The sequence below is a fragment of the Acytostelium subglobosum genome (assembly GCF_000787575.1).
Source record: "Acytostelium subglobosum LB1 DNA, scaffold: scaffold1, whole genome shotgun sequence".
Classification (NCBI taxonomy): domain Eukaryota; phylum Evosea; class Eumycetozoa; order Acytosteliales; family Acytosteliaceae; genus Acytostelium; species Acytostelium subglobosum.
Genome location: NW_012236531.1, coordinates 643,028 through 663,288, shown reverse-complemented (window position 1 = coordinate 663,288; position 20,261 = coordinate 643,028). Strand labels below are relative to the sequence as shown.

General features: G+C 43.5%; 9 protein-coding genes across 9 annotated transcripts; 5 read left to right on the top strand and 4 right to left on the bottom strand.

The window, feature by feature from the left end:
- Positions 1–91: 91 nt before the first annotated feature.
- On the top strand, positions 92–1,727 carry SAMD00019534_002780 (hypothetical protein; the record flags this gene model as incomplete). The annotated part of the gene is made up of 5 exons (XM_012903711.1): positions 92–558; positions 633–1,238; positions 1,307–1,415; positions 1,487–1,580; positions 1,654–1,727. 5 exons carry the CDS (start codon positions 92–94, stop codon positions 1,725–1,727), a joined length of 1,350 nt encoding a protein of 449 aa, XP_012759165.1.
- A 906-nt stretch (positions 1,728–2,633) lies between these two features.
- Positions 2,634–4,101, top strand: SAMD00019534_002770 (hypothetical protein; the record flags this gene model as incomplete). The annotated part of the gene is made up of 3 exons (XM_012903710.1): positions 2,634–2,888; positions 2,946–3,722; positions 3,781–4,101. 3 exons carry the CDS (start codon positions 2,634–2,636, stop codon positions 4,099–4,101), a joined length of 1,353 nt encoding a protein of 450 aa, XP_012759164.1.
- A 135-nt stretch (positions 4,102–4,236) lies between these two features.
- SAMD00019534_002760 (hypothetical protein) lies at positions 4,237–6,222 on the bottom strand (the record flags this gene model as incomplete). Its single annotated transcript, XM_012903709.1, has 3 exons — positions 4,237–4,389; positions 4,614–5,352; positions 5,423–6,222. Coding segments are annotated over 3 exons (1,692 nt in total), but the record flags the coding sequence as incomplete, so codon positions are not given.
- A 215-nt stretch (positions 6,223–6,437) lies between these two features.
- Positions 6,438–7,157, top strand: SAMD00019534_002750 (hypothetical protein; the record flags this gene model as incomplete). The annotated part of the gene is made up of 1 exon (XM_012903708.1): positions 6,438–7,157. The coding sequence occupies one exon, from the start codon at positions 6,438–6,440 to the stop codon at positions 7,155–7,157; it is 720 nt and encodes a 239-aa protein (XP_012759162.1).
- A 90-nt stretch (positions 7,158–7,247) lies between these two features.
- SAMD00019534_002740 (hypothetical protein) lies at positions 7,248–7,920 on the bottom strand (the record flags this gene model as incomplete). Its single annotated transcript, XM_012903707.1, has 3 exons — positions 7,248–7,502; positions 7,566–7,707; positions 7,787–7,920. Coding segments are annotated over 3 exons (531 nt in total), but the record flags the coding sequence as incomplete, so codon positions are not given.
- Positions 7,921–8,422: 502 nt separating this feature from the next.
- Positions 8,423–9,014, bottom strand: SAMD00019534_002730 (hypothetical protein; the record flags this gene model as incomplete). The annotated part of the gene is made up of 3 exons (XM_012903706.1): positions 8,423–8,680; positions 8,750–8,906; positions 8,977–9,014. Coding segments are annotated over 3 exons (453 nt in total), but the record flags the coding sequence as incomplete, so codon positions are not given.
- Positions 9,015–10,447: 1,433 nt separating this feature from the next.
- On the bottom strand, positions 10,448–12,313 carry SAMD00019534_002720 (hypothetical protein; the record flags this gene model as incomplete). Its single annotated transcript, XM_012903705.1, has 2 exons — positions 10,448–11,359; positions 11,438–12,313. The coding sequence occupies 2 exons, from the start codon at positions 12,311–12,313 to the stop codon at positions 10,448–10,450; spliced, it is 1,788 nt and encodes a 595-aa protein (XP_012759159.1).
- Positions 12,314–17,015: 4,702 nt separating this feature from the next.
- Positions 17,016–18,704, top strand: SAMD00019534_002710 (hypothetical protein; the record flags this gene model as incomplete). Its single annotated transcript, XM_012903704.1, has 5 exons — positions 17,016–17,349; positions 17,425–17,838; positions 17,902–18,176; positions 18,243–18,556; positions 18,632–18,704. The coding sequence occupies 5 exons, from the start codon at positions 17,016–17,018 to the stop codon at positions 18,702–18,704; spliced, it is 1,410 nt and encodes a 469-aa protein (XP_012759158.1).
- Positions 18,705–18,980: 276 nt separating this feature from the next.
- Positions 18,981–20,241, top strand: SAMD00019534_002700 (hypothetical protein; the record flags this gene model as incomplete). Its single annotated transcript, XM_012903703.1, has 3 exons — positions 18,981–19,090; positions 19,171–19,909; positions 19,984–20,241. The coding sequence occupies 3 exons, from the start codon at positions 18,981–18,983 to the stop codon at positions 20,239–20,241; spliced, it is 1,107 nt and encodes a 368-aa protein (XP_012759157.1).
- Between the last annotated feature and the right edge of the window lie 20 nt (positions 20,242–20,261).

Here is a 20,261-nt window from a genome sequence, read left to right as displayed (position 1 = left end):
CAATCTCACTCAATCAAGGTCACACAACAATAACAAGACAGATACAATTTAGACATATTATATATATATATATATATTTCATCATACAGATATGTTGACCAACAACAAACCAGCTGTTGTGTCGACAGCTGGAACAGCATCATCCTCTTCATCATCATCATCGATGCTAAAGAACAAGGAGAACTACTACTCGACTCACTCTGTCTCTGGCCTAGGCAAGACATATGTACCATCCGCCGTATCCAATGCGATTACAAAGGTGACATCAACGGCTCCTGGCCACAAGGACGGAGGCGCGTCATCCAAGGTCATGCCTTCATACACCTCCACAGCAACAGTAGTGCCAAAGTCAAAGATCATGGCACCAAGTGGCAACCTACCACAACATCATCAAGCGCCGACCGTCACCACAAAGCCTGTTACCTCATCAGCTGCTGTTGCTACTGCTCCATCGGCCGCACCACCAGTTCAAGCACCAGCTGCCAGTGCCCCAGTCACAAAGCCATCGGCGGCCCCAGCATCCTTTTCCGCCCCTCAGCCACCCGCATCCCAGCAAGAGTACGTATCAACGCTACCATCACACTGACTCCACTCACTCACTCATTCATTCGATCAATCAATCAAACAAACAGGAAGAGAAGATGGGTCATCTCTGACTTTGATATTGGAAAGCCACTGGGCAAGGGCCGCTTTGGTAATGTGTACCTGGCAAGGGAGAAGTCCAGCAAGTTCATTGTGGCACTCAAGGTGTTGTTCAAGTCACAGTTGCAGATGGCCAAGATTGAGCACCAACTGCGCAGAGAGATCGAGATCCAGTCGCACCTGCGCCATCCCAACATCCTGCGCCTCTACGGCTACTTTTACGACGAGCAACGCGTCTACCTCATCATCGAGTTTGCCAAGGGTGGCGAGTGCTTCAAGACCCTGCAGATGGTGGGCCGCTTCCCCGAGTGCCAGGCCGCCACCTACACGCTGCAGATCGCCGACGCCCTGCGCTACTGCCACTCCAAGCACGTGATCCATCGCGACATCAAGCCAGAGAACCTGTTGATTGGCGAGAATGGAGACATCAAGATCGCCGACTTTGGCTGGTCAGTCCACGCGCCAGACAGAAAGCGCAACACCTTCTGTGGCACTCCAGAGTACCTTCCACCCGAAGTCATCAACAAGGAGGACTACAACCAATACGTCGATGTCTGGAGTCTTGGTATATTAATCTATGAGTTACTCGCTGGATTGTAAGTGTTATATATATATAATGATTGATTGATTGATGGAATGATCCCTTCTGACCATCACATACCAGCTCACCATTCAAGGGAGAGGATGAAAGAGAGATCTTTGACAATATCAAGGAGAACCGTGTTCATTTCCCCGAGCACTTCTCATTAGAGTCCAGGAACCTTATCCTTGGTGTAAGTACCAGAGTACATGCCTTGTTCATCACTGATTGGATATCAATGCTAACTCATTCAATGAATCACAGTTGCTCCAGAAGAATCCAGCCGAGAGAATTACTTTGACCGATGTGATCAATCATCCTTGGATCAAGAAGTTTGCTCATCCAGAGGCACTGAAGCGTATGTATATTCCATTCATTCAATCAATCAATGGTTCCTAACATTGATTCATTCAAACCTCAAACATCTTTAGCTGGCATTGACTTGAAACCATGGTATGCCAACAACCAACAATATCAACAAAGCAACAGGATACTGGATTTCTGAAGTTAGTAGTATTTGTCTATTCTATTCTATTCTCCAGTAGTCAAGCTAAGCTTCCACCATTCGAATGTATATATATCTATATCACTGCCTGACCCTTGCGCGCACCAAACCTTGTTCACTCTCTTGTCACCGCACCTCCAAACAACCAAACAACGAATTCTTTTCTGTCCTCAGGTTATTCCACGACTACCAATAAATGAATGAATGAGTGAATGTAACTCAGTTACTCATTTCTCCAACAACTAGACAATCTAATATCTCTTTCATTTGCAACATGTTATGAAGAGTGCACCACACACCAATCAAAATGCCCTTGCCCTTCATTCATTGGGCTAAGTACTTACTCTGAAGGTGAACAGACAGACAGACCTGACTTACTTATTGTTGTTGGTTGCCCAACTACAAATGTGTTTATGTTTGTGTGTGTCTCTTCATTTACAACTTCACTTTGTTGGGCTACTACGACTCTGTTGTTGGTCTTAGATGTGCCCCCAATGAAAGTGTTGGCGTGGGGTGGGTGACCGTGAACAACAGCAATCTCACAGTCTTTAATGTATCTTAGAGAGGTGGTGGAAGATAGGATAGAATGGGGTAGGGCTGTCGCCATTCGTACTCTGTTATTTACATTGGTCAATCACTTGATGGCTGGCTTGCTCTTACAACTAACAAACAAACAAACAAACAAAGCACACTCTTATTAGACTTGGTGTGACTCATGACCATAATAGGGGCTCGGTCAATAACAATACCTTTGTTGGGTCAGGCCAGCCACTTAGCTTCACTGTACCCTGAGCCAGATGGCATCATTCTCTCGAATCATTCATTCATTAATGATCTGTTGTTGTTGTTCATTATTGATTGTCTATTTATAAGTTATAACAAGGAGAGAGAGTTATTAACTAAACCATGTCATCATCCACTGCCACTAGACAAAGATCTACTGGTGGTACCAGCGGCAGTAGCAGCAGCGGCAGCAGCACTAATGCTGCCAGCAGCCAACAACAACCACAACAACAACAAAATGATCCAAACTCAAATGTCACTGCACTCATTGACAAATACCAGACTCTATCGCGTCTATATGACTACTCTTTAGTCAACAGTGCAGTCAACAGCTCGTTGAACCTCTACAACTATGCCAAGAGCTACACACTGCTCAGAGTATGTATTGATGAATCCCTAACTACCAACACTCATGTTAACCAATTGTCTACTTAGATGCCCATGGAGCTATCAGAGACAACCATTGGTATAGTGGCCAAACCCATCTATAGCACATGTGAGCCAGTGCTCAACTATGCTGATAGGTTCAGCGTTGACAAGTTGGACAAACTAGAGACAACTGTCAAGAAGGCAACAGAGTATGTGAACGAAGTGACACACCCAGCCAGAGACTATGCCATCACCAAGGTGACCGAAACCATCAACACTGTTGACGTCACACTGGACAATGTCCTGGAGTATGGTCATAAACAACTTCAAGGATCGCCTTTGGCCGACCTAGTTGACAAGTCTGAGACCGTTGCCGAGAGCATCGTCGATACGATATTGCCACCACCAACCGACCAGAAGGACCAGAAGCCAGAAGATGACTCTCAGCTCTACCACCTAGAGAAGAGGTTCCCAGTGCTCCACATGATCAGGAGCAGAGTGAATTATGAGTCCGTCAAGCAAATTCCAAAGAACACCTACAATGGTATCTCGAGCATGGCCCAAGTTAAGCCAATCAACGTCATCATTGATCTGCTAGAGTCCACCTCCAACAAGATCAGGAACATGACAATGTCCGACGTCAAGGAGGAGGTATCCAAGAAGACCATCGAACAACTCTACGTCTACCTTGACTCGACTGCCGCCACCATCGGTTCATTCGCGCTCTGGGTTCGTCGTGCCAACCCATCAGACGCCTTGAACAAGATCATGGAGCTGACCGAAATGATCAAAGCTTCCAAGGAGGCCGTACTCCAGATTGCCGACAAGGATGAGAGAATCCATGTATGTTTAAATCATCGATCAATCAATCAATCAATCAACTGACATCATCATTGTACAGAAATTCAAAGAGGACTGTTCCAACATCATTCAGAAGGCCTCTGCTATCTTGAGAGAGCAGGTGGACAATGGATTCGTCAAGATTGAGGAGTGGAAGAGGTCTGACTATAGCGTGTTGAGACACACAATCTACATGATTGAGAATGCCGTCCAGAACATACTCACAACTATTCCAGCTATCCTCCTCGTTCCAACACAAATCGTTGATATGATTGGCAACAAGTACAAGGAGCTCAAGGGTGAGGGACAGGCATCATCTTCCTCGTCCACCCCAATGGAGGGAGACTCGCCCACCGCCACCCCAAGCCAGCCGACCCAATAGACCAGGGTCGTTTCCATTTCCCCTCAGTCAGGTGTTCTTGTTACCTACCCACTCAAACATACTTATCTAAACATCTTCTTACATCTTCTATATCTATACATGTTGCCGCAGCCAGCCATCAATGGTCTATTGGCTCTGCACTTTATTCTGGTCCTCACCTTCATGAGTCACCTGTATCAAGAAGTTCTTGTACTTCTTTAGTATCTTATTCAAGTCGTCTCTGGATATGTTCTCTCGCCACATGATCTCTTCCAGATGATGTTGTCCTCTAAAGTATGGAACGAGTCTGAGGCATTGTGAATGAGTTAGTAAGGTCACTCTGGAAACTCTTCCAATCAATCAATCAATCAATCATACCTCTTTAGCAGTTGGTACGACTTGGTTTGGTCGTCAATTCGTTCAATGAAGTTGGCCTCGTGTGGCAACAATGGCGATGGGGCCATTGGGAAGTGTTGTATCTCGTATAGCTGTGGCGTGTTTGGTGATGATGCCGATGGCTGTTGGAGATCAGTGATCATCAGGTGAATGTATGTGTGGAGCTGTGTGATCAGTCCTTTTTCCAGAAGCCAGCAGACCACCGAGAGGAACATGACATGGTAGCTCTGGTGGAACTTTGAGATGTGCTCGGCTAGTGGCCTCGCGACGGAGAACCGCAGCAAGATGTCCTGTAGCATAAAGTCGGGGAATGCCTGCGTGAACTTGTTGCCCAGCTCCAGGTAGTTGATCTTTTGTTCGCCAGATATTGGCGTTAGGATGTAGACGTTGTTCTTTGTGAGCATGTTGATGATCTTGGCCTTGCGCCAGTAGACCAGGTGAGAGGACAGGCGATATAGTAGTGACAGAGGCAGGTCGGTCTCGAGCTGGAGGTCGCGGAAACTCTTGGTCGGCTTGGTCACCTCGAGCAGTCGCTGGAGCGCGGGCGACGAGTCGCCGGGCGGGACTGGCAGCGAGTCTGAGTAGATCAACAGGGCGTGATAAGGTCGCATTGGATAGTCAGAGTAGTAGTCCACGTTGTTAATGTTCAAATGTAGATTGATCCAGCCATTGATTCGGATGCTGGACGGTGCGTTGTTGCCATTGAGTGAGTCGAACAGCAACTTGATCTCTGGTCCCAGTTTACTTGACTTTAGTATCCTATTCGTCAGCTCTTGATGGTTTGGCTTGTCATCGATCGTGTCCAACGTATGCTCTGTCAGCCATCCATCCCTAATAGCAAAGATATCATGTACTTGCTTGGATATATAGTTACACCTTCATTCATTGATTGATTGAGAGGAGTGAGTATGATAGTGGTGTCGATCCGCTGGACGACTGGACATACCTTTGTTGCTCATGCCTAAAGGCTGATGCTATCTTGAGAGCAGACCTCTTGAGACTGTCGTCTCTTCGATCGTTTGCCTCGCCAATGTTGGACGAGAGTACAAAGACAAAGTTGAACATGGTGATCTCATCATGTCCATCTTTTGAAGACTTGACACTACTGCTACTGCTGTTGACGCTTCTGCTGTTTACACTACTGCTCGATGAGTTCATGTCTGACTTGTTGTTGAGATGTGTTGTTTGATTGTGTTGATGTCCATTGCTTCCACCTCCTCCTGCTCCTCCACCAGCACCGGCGCCAGCCTTTGAACTATTCCTCGCTCCACTGGCCATGCTCTTTCCCTTGCACTGTGGGTCGCCATTATGATGCTGATCATCGTCGTCGTCATCCTCATTGTCATCACTATCATCGTTTGACAACATTATTGGATGTCCAATGAACTTGGTGTTCTCGATCATCAATTCGAAAGGCTTGTCGCATAGTGTAGTCTTGGGTGTGAGGATAGGCGTCAAGATCTCTGACGACAGGTTGTATATATAATAGGGATCATTTAGATTGGCAGAGTTTGGATTGATCGATTGGTCCTGTCCAGCCTTGTTATCGCTCTCATTGGTCACACCACCTGGAACAGCTCCACCTCCACCAGGTTTACTCGGTGTCATTATAGGATGTTGTTGTCTGAATGCCATCATCGTCTCATCGCTGACCTTTGCACGAGTGACTGCCGGGTATCTAAACACCAACTTATCACCACCAATACTGGTGTGTACAACAAAGATGACTCCAAGCATCATTCGTTGCTACCTCTTCCTTCTTCTTCTTCTTCTTCTTTAGTATGTGTTGTATATAGTATCTTCGAGTTGAGTGATAATGAAGTTGATTGAATGAGTTTGAAGTTGAATTGATGTGAGGGGGGTATCATGAAAAAACGATGAAGTCTTTGAAGGACGTCATTGACACGATTCATTCAATCAATCAATTATTGATACTTATACATATACATAATATACATACAATGGGATACTTTAGTAATCTACTTGGTGGTGGCAGCAACAGCAACAAAGATAACAAAGACAACAACAAAGACACACATAATGATGATGACCTAACAGATAATTCAACAACTTCTACTTCATCAACAACTACAACTTCAGATAACAAACAACATAAACAACAACAACAACATAAGACAACAACAAAGAAGAAGAAGAATGTACAAGAGGTAGAGGAATCAGAGGAGAAGAAACAAATGAGAGAGCAATACAGAAAATATCAAGAGATGGAGATGAGAAAGCAAGAGCTTCTGATCGTCGCAAGGAGGGCACCAGAGCATCTGGAGAATGTTCATCGTAAAGAGTACAACAAGATGATGTTGGGCGACTTGAACACTCCAAACCCCGACTCGGCATTGTGGCTGTCCGGCACGGTGACGGGAGTCATGGGCTTCCTCATTGCCAACAGCTTCGTCAAGAACAACCCGATTCGCGGCCTCAGGATGTTTGTCGTGGTCGGCACGACCTTTGCCACGGGATACTGGGGCGCCAACACATACTACAAGGCTCGCGGTGACGAGATCGAGGAATTCAGATCACGAAAGATGGACTATGAGGACGAGCAGACATTCATCAAGACGGCCGTCCAACCAAAGATGTACAAGAACGTACTGAATGCAATGGAGAAGGACTTGGACGATCGCATAGCTGCCGAACAGCAGAATAGCATGGCGAATCAATAATCAATCAATAACCAACTAATATATTATATAACAACATAGACGACAAGTCTCAAGGGCCGGACTCATATTCATTCAATCATTCATTCATTCATTCACTACTCCTTGGGTCTCGCTCAAGCGTGTGGCCACTGCAATGAACAACTCATTGATGTTCTGACCTGTCAATGCTGATGTCTCCATTATGATTGCATTGGCACCTATCTCGGCTGCAACACAATTAACCTCTTCCTCGCAAACACCACGATCAGGTAGGTCAATCTTATTTCCAACGATGGCCAATACCAATGCCTTCTTTGTAGTATCCTGTACCTCTTTTGCCCATCTCTGTAGTCTAAACAATGACATCTTAGTGTTGTTGTTGATTAGCACTTGGATAATGATGATGTTGGTTACCAATAATGCACTTACCCTATTAGTCACATCATATACAAGGATGGCAGCTGACGCACCTCTATAAAACATTGGCATCATACTGTTGAACCTCTCTTGACCTGTTGTATCCCATAAATCCAACATTACCTTGTTACCACTGGCAATAACAACAGAATGTCTACTGTATGCCGCACTAACATGATTGATTGAGTGAGTGATTGGGCCATTGTTCAGTCCAGGGTTTACTAATTACTTACCCTAAGGTTACACTTGTATTCTTTGTGAACCTATTCTTTACGGCACGTTCAACAATACATGTCTTTCCAGTTACACTATCACCAATTAATACAATCTTGAATGGTTTAGGTTCCTTTGATTGTTTACTATTTAGAGTTCTAAGTCTATCATTCTTCCAAGTTGTATTATTCTTTGATCCATCTTTATTAGAATGTTTTCCAACAATATTTGAACAACTACAATTGGACATAATATTATTTATATAAAAAAATATATATATATACATAATTGATATCTACTTATATCATTTATATAACCTTCTCCTTGATCTTACAATTATTAAATATTAATTATTTATATAAAGCTGGCATTCCTAACAATTCAATGACAATGATCATGATACTTTCGTAATCCGAAAACTTAAGTTCTCGATGCCACCATCCATCAACTATTTTCATCGTCATTCGTTGAATGATTGCACTACAATCTTTAAGTTAAAGGGAACCGAATGTAACCCGGTGAGTCGACAAATAAAATAGATATCCATTCTGATGTCTCTAAGATTGTAATAATAACGATATTTAAATATATATTCTACATATTTATGTACAACTACATCCATCTCATCCATCTGAACACTATATCATGCATGACTATAGTGAATGGAATTGATTTGTCTCCACTATAACCTTTGAAAGTGATGCAAATAGCTCTTGAATGTTCTGGCCAGTCAGTGCTGAAGTCTCCATTACAATGGCGTCACTGTCAATCTCTGCTGCCAACCTCTTGGCATCCTCAATGCTAACTCTTCTATTTGGTAGATCTGCTTTGTTTCCAACGAATGCCAATACCAAGTCTGGAGGGGCATGTCGCTGCACCTCCTTGACCCATACCTTGAGTACATCAAATGTATTCTATGTTGTTGCAATGTAATGTTAGTACAACATTCCTTCCAACTTGTGTTTACAAGTTATAAACCTTACCATATTGGTTGTATCGTATACTAGGACTGCTGCCGAGGCTCCTCTATAATACATTGGCAGCATACTTCTAAATCTCTCTTGTCCGGCTGTATCCCATAATTGAAGTTTAACATTTGTACCATCTTCCAGTATAACCGTATGCTTTATAAACGTTGCTCTATTGGGAGAGTATGTGTAAGTACACTCAGGTGCCAATGCCAATGACGACTAGACATAGAAATACCTACCCTATGGTTGCATTATGATCCTGAGCGAATCTATTCATAACCAATCGCTCTACTATACATGTCTTGCCTGTGAAATAATCGCCTACAATCACAATCTTTGCACCATTCTCAATTGGATTGACATCTGTTCGAGTTGTACGAGCTAAGTTTGAATCAATAGTGACAATAAGGTTAACATTGACATTGCTCATGTATGTGTACCGTATGGTTGATCAGTTGATTAATTCAATGTGACATACGATTGCGTTGCTCCTCCTGAGCCTGAACTTTGTATCCACCACAACAATATGACATATCTTTAAAAATACTAACTATATGTTTATTTATATATATATATTTATTATATGTTTAAATAATGATGATTGTAAGTTGTTTAAATGTTCATTGAACATTAATATTAATAACTTGCTTCCCCCAGGACAAAATTGAATGATCACGTAGTGAATACAGCTTCTTCTCGTGGTCTTGTTTTTTTGGGAACAATCAATAACTCAATTGAAAACTTATTTGATGGTGATGATTAATTGATATCAATTTCTAAATCTATTGATTAAAAGTTAATTAAAAAATGCCTAAATTTTTTTAGAAATATAATGGTAACAATATGATGTCACTAAAAAACGGACAGCTTAGCCAAGTGGTTACGGCGTTTGACTTGAAATCAAATCCCTTCGGGGGCGCAGGTTCGAACCCTGCAGTTGTCGAAACCTTTTAGTTTGTGAAGAGCAGGAAATGGGGCCATTTGAGGGTGAAACTCCCTGCCGCCTAGTTGCCCAGGTGGTTACAAATGTAATTGGTAGACAGAAAGTTGCACTGATGAATGTAGAAAATCTCTCATTCGAAAGTATAACGAGTACAATGTATGGGCTAGGAATTACGTAACAATTCTCCAAAGTATCAAACTAGGAGCAAAGGATATGCCTAAATCATACTATGACTATGTAGCATTTATAAGTGGAGAGATGGATGATGAAAATGGACCAGGTGGATCTAAACAGTTTGAGGACACATTCCTCAGCAGCCCCTTGACAAAGGAGGACTACAAGAAGAATTGGATGGCTTGGATGATCCCTACACTAGAATTGAACAACTCTAGAGGCAATTGGAGAATGCTGTTGTGGCTTTCTGTCACAAGCGAAAGCGCGAGGAAGATCAAGATTAAAAGTAAAATGGATAATCAAACCAAATACAAATTATCTGGTGATTTGCCTATTATTAATAACGGGAATTGGTTAATGATGGAATACAACAACCTCGGGATTCGAATGTTCCAAACAAACAGAGTAAAGATGCTAAACAAAAGCAGACAGGTGTGGATTCGAAAGAAGGCATCAGAAGAAGCAGGTGAAATGCTTTATGTATTAAATTACATCAAGTTGATTTGTGTTTGTTTGTTGTTGAGTGTGAGGTAACAAAGGACGATGACGACAACCAGCATTGGACAGAAGACATTCATATGAATGTCCTACTACTAATCCTCGCTGGTTCCAATGTTTGATGGATGGTTTGATGGATGATTGTTTGGATGTCCTCCCATGTTGGACGATTGCATGCCTGGATGATGGTAGGGTGACGTCTGATGGCTCATGCTCCATTGTGCAGAGGGATGGCCCTCCATCTGTTGGCCACCCTGGCCAGGGTACATCCAGCCGCCGCCCGGATGCATCTGTGGCGATGGGTCATCCGAGTTGATCGGCGCTGGCGGCACCTGCTGAGGCGCATTCTCACTGATCATCAATGGCGATGGATGGTGCATGCTAAAGTAGGGATTCACCATCGAACCGTTGTGGTCGAGTCGGCGGTAGTCGTAGGGTGGCGGTCTGGGTGGCCAAAGGTTGCCAAATGGCGAACCCATCATCATCTGGGGCGAGCCAGCCGTCATGTAGGCCGGCAGGTTGGGACTGTACATCGAAGATGGCGACGAGCACTGCTGCGGCAGCAGCTCGTGCTTAATACTGAGTGGTGGTGGGCCTCTCGGCGTCTTCTTGCCAAAGCTTGGTGATCGCGAGAGGTGAGTCGGTGAGGTTGGTTCGGGTGTGTTGTAATTGGAGTTGGTGGATGTCACGCCATTCACCTGGGCGTGGAAATTGGATTGTTGTTGCTGTTGTTGTTGTTGTTGTTGTGTTGTTGAAGAAGAAGTATTGGAATTGGAATTTGATGTGGATGTTGAGGTGGAAGTGGATGAGTTATTGCTGTTGTTTGTGTTGTTGTTGTTGTTACCACTATTGTTGTTGCCTCTTGGCGAACATAGTGGACTCTGATGTGATGGACCGTCCTTCTTCTTGTTGACGGCACCTTGGAAGGCCTTGTAGACCATCTCAATCATCTCGATTGAGTGGCTTTGAATAAAGTTTTCCTTTAGCAGCTTAAATAAAGTATGTGTCTGGGAGTTGATTGATTGTGATTGATTGTTAGTTACCATAACAGCCATTATGGAGTGTTGAGTGATTGGGATACATACATCTTCTTGGTCAATGAAGGATATCAATCCTCTTGAGAAGTGATCATAGTCAACTGCGGTAAATGTTGGTGGCAATGAAGCCAGCACTTGTTCTTTGTACAGGAGGGCATTCTTGGCTTGTGCCGCGGTAATGAAGACGGGCTCGCGCTTTCTCTTGATGTTTGGGGAGCTGATACCTCCACCGCCACCTCCAGCGCCAACGCCGCCACCACCACCGCCAACACCGGCGCCAATGCTAATGTTATTGCCAAATGGGTTGCTACCCATCATGGTTGGCGAGAGGTTGGGACTGCCGCCATCCTCGTCATAGTCCAGGAGCCAGTCAGTGTCATTCTTGTCGTCTCTGTCAAATGCCGAGTCCTTGTTCTCCAACTTGCGCTGACGCTCGCGGTCGATGCGCAGAAAGTACTTCTGGGCATGCGTGCGCACCTGTGTAGAGTTACGAGAGCCAACAAAAGCCGCGATGGACTTGACATCGCGATGGCCAAACTTGCTGAGCGCCTCCAAGAAGCGATGGTGCTCCTCTGGCGTCCAATAGCGGCTCTGCTTCTTCTTGTCCTGGCGTTCCTGCTCGTACTTGGACAGCTGGAACTGCAGACCGTCGATGGTCTCCTTCTTGCGGTTGATCTCCTCCTCGAGATACTGTATGCGGCCGAGGTAGCGCTGTGCCTGCTCGTACATGACCATGCGGTCCACGTGCTCCTCGTCGGCGGCTGCCGCTGGTGCTGGCTCCACTGTGAAGCGGCCTGGATAGTGGTAGGCCGGGTACATTGGCCGGAAGACTGGCGAGTACATGTTGGGCGTGGACGGTGATGAGTGGACGTTGTAGTCGTACGGATGGGATTCTGGATAGCCGCGCAACTGATGTGGATTCATCATACGGATGATATGTTGATCAACTTGTGTGTATGTCTATGCGTATGTTGGTATGTGTATGTGTATGTGTATGTGTGGCTAGCTGAAGGTTATGGACTGGCTGGCGCGTCCTTGAGATTAGTGTTGGTGGATTGACTCCTTGCTGGGCTTGTTGTTGACTACAAGGTTTGTGAATGGGTTTGACTATGAGTACAATTTGTTGTTGTTTGATTGTTGGATAATGATGTGGATATGTTTGGATTGATTGATGTTGAGTTTAAAAATGGAAAGATGATGATGGCAATAAATAGTCGTTCTGTTGGATATTCATTAATAATTTAAATAAAAACAATAATTAATAATTAATAATAATCTAAAATGATTGGTTGATTGATGGCCAGGTATTTAGTTAGTATTAGTTCCATTGAGGACCAAACATGTTTGGACATGTCGGATGTGTTGTGGACATCCATTGCCATGCCATGCCATGCCAACAAAGACAAAAATAGGGTCATTGGATGACATCTGGATTTGACAAATGACGATGGTGATCAATCATACATGTTTGTGGAAGATGGATGGCGATTGACAAGCATCAACCAGAGGGAGAGCGTGAGACAGATAGAGAGAATCGAAGATAGAGATAGTACATGTATCTATCTGAGAGTGCACTTAGTCGAGATGTGATTGTGAATTTGACCAATTGGAGGCTTGGGGCCTTGGAGGTCCTTCTCGAGAATCGAATGTGTGTGTGTGAGAGTTCGTGATAGTGGTGGTAACTTGGTCCCAACCAAGCTAGCTAAATAGCAACTGTTTGTTTGTTTGGTTGATGATTATGATTGAATGAATGTCATAAAGTAGCGGGACTTGGATGACTGGTGTGTGTGTGTTTGTGTTTGTGGATGTGCTTCAATCAGCCAGCCCCACTACAAAAGATGAGTGAGCTAACATTCTACATCATGTTTGTTTGTAATGTGTTGACAAATAGACAACACATTCTCGTAACGATGAATGGTACCAACCAAGTTCAACGCACACACATCAAACAGTTGTTTGTTGTCTCTGATGTTTGTTGGTGAGGTGTGTTGTGTGTGTGAGGTCCACAGGTCGTGACCCGATAAACAATGGTGTGAGTGCTTTGTTTGTGATTGTGTGTGTTTGTTTGAGGCCTTGACGTCGTTTGAAAGCTCCACATTTGTCTACAAGATGATCAAACTACAACTGGGCGAGCCCAGATTGATGGTGAGATATATATTGATTGCCAAGTTGGTTACATACTTTCATCATATCACCTTGATATATACAAGAGAGATGGAAGGTCAAGTAAAGTAGGTTGGTTCTGTTGTTGAGAATGTGAATGTGAATGTGAATGAGAATGAGAATGAGAATGGATGGACTTGCGAGAGAAGGGCAAGGGTTGGTCGAATGATTGGTGATTGACAGAGTGAAAAGAGGAGGTAGAGATAAGTGTAGGACTAGGTTAGGATAGGATAGGATAGGATAGGATTGGATTTGAGGATGATGTGGAGGTGGTTGTTGATTTGATAGACTGACTGGTTGATTGATTGATTGATTGATTGATTGAGTGATTGATTGGTTTAATTAAAGAAATGGTGACGGAGGAGGATGAGCCAGTCTCCCTTTCTCAAAGTGCATAGCAGGACAGGAAAAGGAGGTTGGGCGGGCACCTGTTAATCCTGCTCCTTTTTGGTGTGTTGGTTTGCTGTTTGATTGCTTTGGTGTTGTTGGTGTCCTGCCCTTTCTCTCTATTTCTCTGCAGAAATGATGATGATGGTGATGGCGTGGTTGAAATGAAAGGATGCTCTTGTGAAAGGAGTGACACAAACAACAAARGGGATCTGATGTTAATGTGGATGATGATATATCAAACAATTTTAAAAGGTGATCAAGATGAGTTGGTGATAGATGCCTGCTCACACTTCACCACCCTTTGCCTAGATTGCCAAGCAAGCCACCAGTGTATCGGGGCAGGGCGGTGGAGATTCTCAGAATGGGCATGTACCATGTTTGTACAAAAGTGGTGGTTTTTGATCAGTGTGAAGGCTCCACAAAACACAAAGCTCGGGGCCATAGCCCCCACAACGGTGTTTAGTTGGGTGTGATTGGTCAATCAGGCCAAGTGGGGTTGGGTCTCACTCTGATCAAAAGAAGAAGAAGAGACTGGTGATGGGCAATGCATAACCCATTGACAGGCTGGCATTAATGGAATGGAGAATATCTGTGGTGTCCGATGGTCATCGAATGTCGCTGGGGACTGCTCGATCACCCTGGAGCATGGTGAGGTGGAAGCTCATCTGTCGAGAGCAGCCAGACATGTGGATGATGATCGTGTCGGCGTTGTGCAATCTACATGTACTAAGCTAAAGGTTGATGCAAAGACCAAACACTTTGGACTCAAAGAGACCCGTCAATGTGATGATCGATAGGAAATAGGATCTGTCCTAAAAAAAGGTAGATTGACAAGTCGAAGATGCTGATAGATAGTTGAGTAGGAATGGTAGGGTATGGTAGGATAGGATAGGGTAGGGTAGGGTAGGAAAGCCAGGTAGGCAGGAAGGTTGGATAGCCATAGCCAGGATATATACAAGATATATAGATTGATAGATGTCGTTGATGAAAAGATGGATATAATGTTCCAGAGTCGCTTTGTGACCTGATCCTTACATTGAGATGAACGAGGTTCTTGTTCTGTTGTTATATTGTTTAGTTCTTTATGTCCACTTCTCTTGAAGACTCTTATTCTGTGTGCTCAAAGGCTGGATATATATATAAGTCCACTGATATATCCTCTTAAGAATGTCAATGTAGTTGTTGTAGTTTGGTGTAATATATGTATGTATAAGTGATGGTCAATGTGATTGCTCGATTGATTGGTTGGATGGTGGAACCGAGAAGTGTTGTGAATAAGTGTTGTTGTTGTTGTTGTTTAGATTTGTGATGTTGGAAGGCGAGTAATGACCTGGTCTTTGACTTTTGAGGCGAGAGGTCCTAACAGCTAAGTTGGATGTATTGATGGATGACGCCGGCGCCCTGATTTGATTTGTGTGTTTCTTTCTCCTTTAAGAGTGTATATTTTAAAACTTTATGTTGTTGTTATTCCCTTCATGAATGTCCAAGCGATGCGTGACACTTAAACTCAACATTAAGGCCCTACTCCACCCTGCTCCATTTACACCGCCTCACATTCTCGACTCCTCTGATGCACTCACTCTGCTGCTGACAGAGCAAGGATTGAAAGATGTGCTTCTAATTGTTGGATGCGGGGGCGCCACGGCCAAAATACATTGCAGGCACGAATGGATGATGTTGTTGGCGGTGATGCTGATCAGATATTTCCCCGACGTCGTAGTGTTGCCCAATCAAGGGAATGCCTTGCCTTGGCTGTGATTGGCCCACCAAAAACTGCACGCTCACGAATGCCTTGATTTGGAGAAATCTGGTCCTTGGGTGATGAAGGGGGCAGGTGGGCGTCCAAAGTCTGGACCAATGGGATTCCAACCTATTCTTGTGCCAAAACACAAAACTTAGATATGTGAGTGATTGTTGTGAATCACTGGATCGTGCGGTCACGGCCTTCATTGAAGTATGTTTGACCATGGTGTGTTTGTGATCAGGTTGTAATTATAAGTTGTTTGTTCGTTGTTTTGTTTGTTGGGGCTTGTCCTTGTCTCGCTTTGCAGATCGATCGTAATCAGTTTAGTTTTCTTCTTCCTCGTTGACTTTTTCCTTCCATTTGATAACGTTATCGTTTTTTCTTTAACTATTTTTCAACTTGTTTTTGATTCGTTTCCACCATGACCAACGATGTGCGCCTCAGTCAAGATGAGGCATTCAAGTTAACTTCATTCTTCAATAACTCTAACCTAATTGTAAGTAATAATAATAATATTTTAGTTTGTTTGACAATGAATGGAATTATTGAATGATTGAATGATTGAATGAATGAATGAATGAATGAGTGAAGTTATTATGATGATACATTCTTTAATCTTTGAGATCCTAAGAGACCAGCAATCTCATTCAAAATATGTGGACTCCAATTAAAACGTCTGATTATGACTTCCTCGTTCATTCATCATCATCTGGATCAATCAATCATTCGTCAGCAACATCAACCACTTCAACTTCATTTCATCATCATTCTAACATCTCTCTTCTCTCACACTCTACAGATTTTGGAACATACATCTATCTCATGTTTACTTCTTATTATCACAACATCACATATCTAAATAAACAATACAACATTGCATTGCATCTATTCTCTCATATATATTACAATGGACTACTACTAACAATCAATCATTCAATCACAACCTCTCATCACAACTGATGCCACCAAAGCACACCTCCCTCACTTACCCCAAACCACCACCTCCTTTCACCCTTTTCACACCTCTATGCCCATTCTTTGCTTCCGACGTGACGACGTTCAAGATTACAGCTGACCCTCAAGGTCACCTATTAACCTTGTGTGTTATTGCATCACAGCCTCAATCTTCATTCATATTTACATATACATACACATACACATATACATACACATATATACAACATATATATATTATTTATAACATTCACTTCATTTCCATCAATAATGGTAATGAGATAGTCTCATCCTTGAACAAGAACATATTAGAATCAAAGACAAGGACAAGAACAAGAACAAGAACAACTACAACAACAAAAACATATACCCATCATGATTCACATCGAGCCAATTGAGATTGATGAGCGATCATCAAAGATGATGCTACATTATCTAAAGAGGAAACATTATATTATATTGGGATCAGGATTCATATTCCTATATATTATCTTTCTGATATTAGGCCTAGCCGGACCAACCTTTTATATTAAAGAGACGACACAACTCTCAATATGTCCAGATGGATTAACATGCATCAACAATCCACCAAACTCCACAACACTTCACTGGACTGGTTCCACTGGCGGCCTCACCAAATCGAATCGCCTATTAAATGTCTATGCTATCCCACATCTGAACGACCTTCAGAGCAATCCAAATACATCAAGTATGCTTATAATCATGTCCTTGGCCCACCGCTACGATGAACTGACTGACTGACACAACTCAATCTACCAAACAGTTCACAGTATCACTCTTCAAATACATGTTAACCTTGTTGGCTCAGAGTATGAAGAGGTCAAGAACATAAGCTCGATCGATAGGATATTCTATGGATCGTGTAAAGGTGATAGATGTGAGGCTCTTTTACTGGCCTCGGAGCTGGGCATCGACTTCCCCACATATTCGATCACTGTTGACATTGACCCATCATCAAACTCCAATCTAACATACGTGGATCACATCACTTTCGACCTGATGTACGTCAATGGTGCATTCGCCCTGCTCGAGATGATCAGTCGATTGCTCTTTGTTATCATCACAGCTGGTGTGATCGCTGGCTTCATCTACTCTCTGCGCAAACTTAACTATCGCATCTGGACACTCGAGCAACAGTTTGTTGTCATCTTACTTGGTGCACTATTCTTCTTTAACAGTAAGTCACTGGTACCAATGCCCTGCGCGATCCATGTCTCACATATGCCCATTCTTAATCTAGATCCAATCTTCTTGCTTAGTCTCATTACATCGGGAGCAGGATTCAGGACGATCGATGACTTCTTCACTGATCTGTTCGTCACCATCCTATTCTATTTCTGGTTCGTCATCTTTGATGGTATTCGAAAGAATGGAACAGAGTTGAAGTTTACCAAGTTCTACTTGCCCAAGATCATCCTGACATCATTATTCTTCATTTCATCACTGATTACAATGAGCTCCCTTGAGCACGGCCTCAAGACTGACCCGTTGGCAGACCCAACAGGTTTGGCAGATGTATGTTTCCAACATCACCGGCCCCTACTCTCCAATCACTCACTCATCCTCCCTCATTCTTAATAGGTATTCGCATTGGTATCAGTGATCATGTTGGTAATATTCCTATTCTACTTGGTGTATCTGATTGCCAAGGGATGGGTTATGACCAAGACACTGCCATTCATCAATATCCGTCTGCGATTATTATTGTTGCTCAGTGTGATTGTGGTCACTGTACTGGCATTTGGCGTGATGTTCAGTCTTATTGGCTCGGGTGGTCGGTCCTCCCTTACATTCTTCTCCTTCTACGGTCTGGCCAATCTCTATATCTTTGCCCTCACCATCCTATATCTACCACATCCAAACTCTGATATACTTTACCAATCCACAATGTTAAGGTATGTTATGTTCGATACTGGATTGATTGATTGATTGATTGCTTGGTACTAACACTTACTTGAACAACCTAATAGGGATGGAGCAGAGATGCCACACCTTAAGCTTACCGAGCGTGAAGAGGAAGAGTTCAATGAAGTCTACCTGTAATTAGTTAATTAATCATAATAATATAATGCAAGCTCATAATTAAAGAGCGGCAAGGAGATGTTGGCCAAATAGTGCTGACATCTCATCCATCCATCCATCAATCAAACTATCAATCCATCCATCTTTGATCGATCGATCGTGGTACTTGAGTGTGGTTGTTGCCCATGAGTGGCGTGGCAACACGCAACACAATTGCCTTTCAATCTCAATCATGAGATCATTGAATACTTGTTTGTTCATTAAATACAAATAGATGATTATTATTAGTATCAACTGATGGAGAAGCAACAGGACCCTCCCGACCCATACTTCATTCTCAGAGGCCACAGATACTTCATCAACTCAATATGCTTTGATAGAACAAATGATAACCTATTGTTCTCAGGGTATGTATGATCATGTGATCAATCACTCAACACAATCTCTTACTCATTCAATCAATCAATCAATCATGTACCTATCGTAGGTCAGGCGATGGTGAGCTTAGACTTTGGAACATTGAGGACAAGAGATGTTTGAAGGTTGTACAACATGCACATCCAGAGGGAGGTGTATTCTCTCTACACTCTGTGCCTGGTCAGAATGCATTGGTGTCACAGGGTAGAGATGGAACGGTTAAGGTGTGGACATTGGATCAGTCAGGTCTGACTCTACTCAACAAACTAGAGACCAACTCAATCTCACTGGGCAAGTGTTCTCCACTCGTAACCAACATCTCTTCAATAATCAATGCGCCACCAAGGTCAACAGAGCCCGCACTACCCAATCTAGACTCGTTATCACTTGGTACCAACAACAACAACAATATGCCAGCGATCAATGCAATCGAAAACCTTGTCGCGATATCATCTGATGAAGTGCCGTCACAGATTGAGCTGTGGGACATGACACGAGGCGAGTGCGTGATGAAAGTGCGCGCCGACCTGTCCACAGCAGGCATGCCTGGCTCTAGTCAGAACATTGGCGAGCGCTTCGGAATGGCAATGTGCATGAAGTTGTGGAGAGACACAGACGGTCGTCTCAAGCTATGCTCTGGCTTTGAGAATGGTGGCATGTGTCTGTGGGATCTGAGCAATCCCCAGCAATGCCTTGCAATGTCCAAGCTTAGCACCGAACCTCTGCTCTCCTTTGCACTCAACGGAGACTGTGGAGTATCAGGCTCAGGTGATGATCGTATCGTAGAGTTCAAGATCAACTATGAGAGTGTAAGTATGGGTGGTCGACCTTGGTCTGTATCCGTGATCATTGACTGACATGTCATGTCCACCCCAAACATTAGCGCCAGTTCGACAAGATAGTGGATCATAAGTTAAACAACAATGGTATAGCCGATGTAAAGATTAGGGATGATGGCAAGATATTCGCTACGGCCGGATGGGATAGACGTGTCAGGATATTCAACGCCAGGAAGCATACGCCACTCGCAATCCTCAAGTATCACACCGAGAGTATATACTCAATTGATTTCAATCGCCAGAATGTCCTGGCATCAGCGTCAAAGGATCTAAAGATAGCTCTATGGTCCATATACAAATGAATGAATGAAGGTCAATCATG